This window comes from Abramis brama (genome assembly GCF_963993115.1).
Source record: "Abramis brama genome assembly, chromosome: 6".
Classification (NCBI taxonomy): domain Eukaryota; kingdom Metazoa; phylum Chordata; class Actinopteri; order Cypriniformes; family Leuciscidae; genus Abramis; species Abramis brama.
In genome coordinates, this window is record NC_139968.1 from 46761252 (window position 1) to 46763751 (window position 2500).

The 2500-nt window shown below is 39.3% G+C and overlaps 1 protein-coding gene across 1 annotated transcript in view; it reads right to left on the reverse strand.

The window, feature by feature from the left end:
• celsr2 (cadherin, EGF LAG seven-pass G-type receptor 2) overlaps positions 1–2500 on the reverse strand; it is a 64957-nt gene that overhangs the window by 21437 nt on the left and 41020 nt on the right. The window contains exon 9 of the mRNA XM_084117330.1: positions 1480–1646. Coding sequence (XP_083973456.1) covers positions 1480–1646 — 167 coding nt within the window. The remainder of the gene's footprint in view (positions 1–1479; positions 1647–2500) is intronic.

The following is a 2500-nucleotide window of genomic DNA, read 5'->3' on the forward strand; positions in this document are numbered from 1 at the left end:
ATATACAATGTAAATGTAATGTACATGTGCATTAGCTATAATTAATTCATAGATATTAAAATAATGAATGTATATTATATAGTATATTCTTAAACTGTTCAATAAAGCAAATGTGTTAATTGTTGAGCCCCTCAGGATTATTTAATAAACAATAAACATCCTTGGTATAATGAAAAATATTAAACATTATGAAGTAATATATGTATAACACTATCAGACAAAAACAAAACATTATATATAAAATATATATATGTTTTATTATTATATACTTTAATAATATTAATAGTATATTAATTAATATATAGTAATTTACATAATAATATATATTCATTATTTTTAAATAATATTTAATGTTTTATTATATGCTAAATATTATACATAAAATAATATATATAAGATTATATTACATTGTATAGTTTACTGAATAAAATAACAAAAAGGTACAAATATAATGTAATTTAAATAAATATTTTATAATGCATTAATTAATTTATTCAAATAACGAATATAGTTATAATATGTATTAAAATAGATGATATATTGTGTTCTATCTGACACGACCAGCAGGAGGAGCTAAAGACATTCAATATCAGTGTAGAGTCTGTGTACCTGCTGCTGTGTGTGAGTGTGTGTGTGTGTGTGTGTGTGTGTGTGTGACGGTGTGTGACGGTGTGTGTGTGTGTGTGTGTGTGTGTGTGTGTGACTGTGTGTGTGTGTGTGTGTGTTTGTGTGTGTGTGTGCGTGCGTGTGTGTGTGTGAGAGTGACTGTGTGTGTGTGTGTGTGCGTGCGTGTGTGTGTGTGTGAGTGACTGTGTGTGTGTGCGCGTGTGTGTGCGTGTGTGTGTGTGTGTGTGACTGTGTGTGTGTGTGTGTGTGTGTGTGCGTGTGTGTGTGTGTGTGTGTGCGTGCGTGTGTGTGTGTGAGAGTGACTGTGTGTGTGTGTGTGTGTGTGTGCGTGTGTGTGTGTGAGAGTGACTGTGAGTGTGTGTGTGTGTGTGTGTGTGCGTGCGTGTGTGTGTGTGTGAGAGTGACTGTGTGTGTGTGTGCGTGCGTGTGTGTGTGTGAGAGTGACTGTGTGAATGTGTGTGTGACTGTGTGTGTGTGTGTGTATGTGTGTGTGTGTGTGTGTGTGTGTGTGTGTGCGTGTGTGTGTGTGAGAGTGACTGTGTGTGTGTGTGTGTGTGTGTGTGTGTGCGTGCGTGTGTGTGTGTGTGAGAGTGACTGTGTGTGTGTGTGTGTGTGTGTGTGTGCGTGTGTGTGTGTGAGAGTGACTGTGAGTGTGTGTGTGTGTGTGTGCGTGCGTGTGTGTGTGTGAGAGTGACTGTGTGTGTGTGTGCGTGCGTGTGTGTGTGTGAGAGTGACTGTGTGAATGTGTGTGTGAGTGTGTGTGTGAGAGTGACTGTGTGAATGTGTGTGTGCGTGTGTGTGTGTGAGAGAGTGACTGTGTGAATGTGTGTGTGAGTGTGTGTGTGTGTGTACCTGTATGGTGAGGTTGTGATGTTGTCCTGCACTGATGTGTATCAGTGTTGCCGTCAGCTGTCGTGTGCGGAACATGAACTCCAGGTGCCAAGGAACTGTTACCACGACAGCCAGATTACTCCATGACAACAGACTGTTACCCTGGAAACGCAGCGGGTTCGGCATCACTGCACAGACAGACAGGCGTCGTTACTGACTGATTCATCACTAAAGGCCTGTTCACACCAGCGGACGATAACTAGAACGAAAACTATATTAGTGTTCACACCAGCGGACGATAACTAGAACGAAAACTATATTAGTGTTCACACCAGCGGACGATAACTAGAACGAAAACTATATTAGCGTCCACACCAGCAGACGATAACTATAACGAAAACTATATTAGTGTTCACACCAGCGGACGATAACTATAACGATAACTATATTAGTGTTCACACCAGTGTACGATAACTATAACGAAAACTATATTAGTGTTCACACCAGCGGACGATAACTAGAACGAAAACTATATTAGTGTCCACACCAGCGGACGATAACTATAACGATAACTATATTAGTGTTCACACCAGTGTACGATAACTATAACGAAAACTATATTAGTGTTCACACCAGCGGACGATAACTAGAACGAAAACTATATTAGTGTCCACACCAGCGGACGATAACTATAACGATAACTATATTAGTGTTCACACCAGTGTACGATAACTATAACGAAAACTATATTAGTGTTCACACCAGCGGACGATAACTAGAACGAAAACTATATTAGTGTCCACACCAGCGGACGATAACTATAACGATAACTATATTAGTGTTCACACCAGCGTACGATAACTATAACTATATTAGCGTCCACACCAGCGGACGATAACTATAACGAAAACTATATTAGTGTCCACACCAGCGGACGATAACTATAACGATAACTATATTAGTTAAAACGATAACTATATTAGTGTTCACACCAGCGGACGATAACTATAACTATAACTATATTAGTGTTCACACCAGCGGA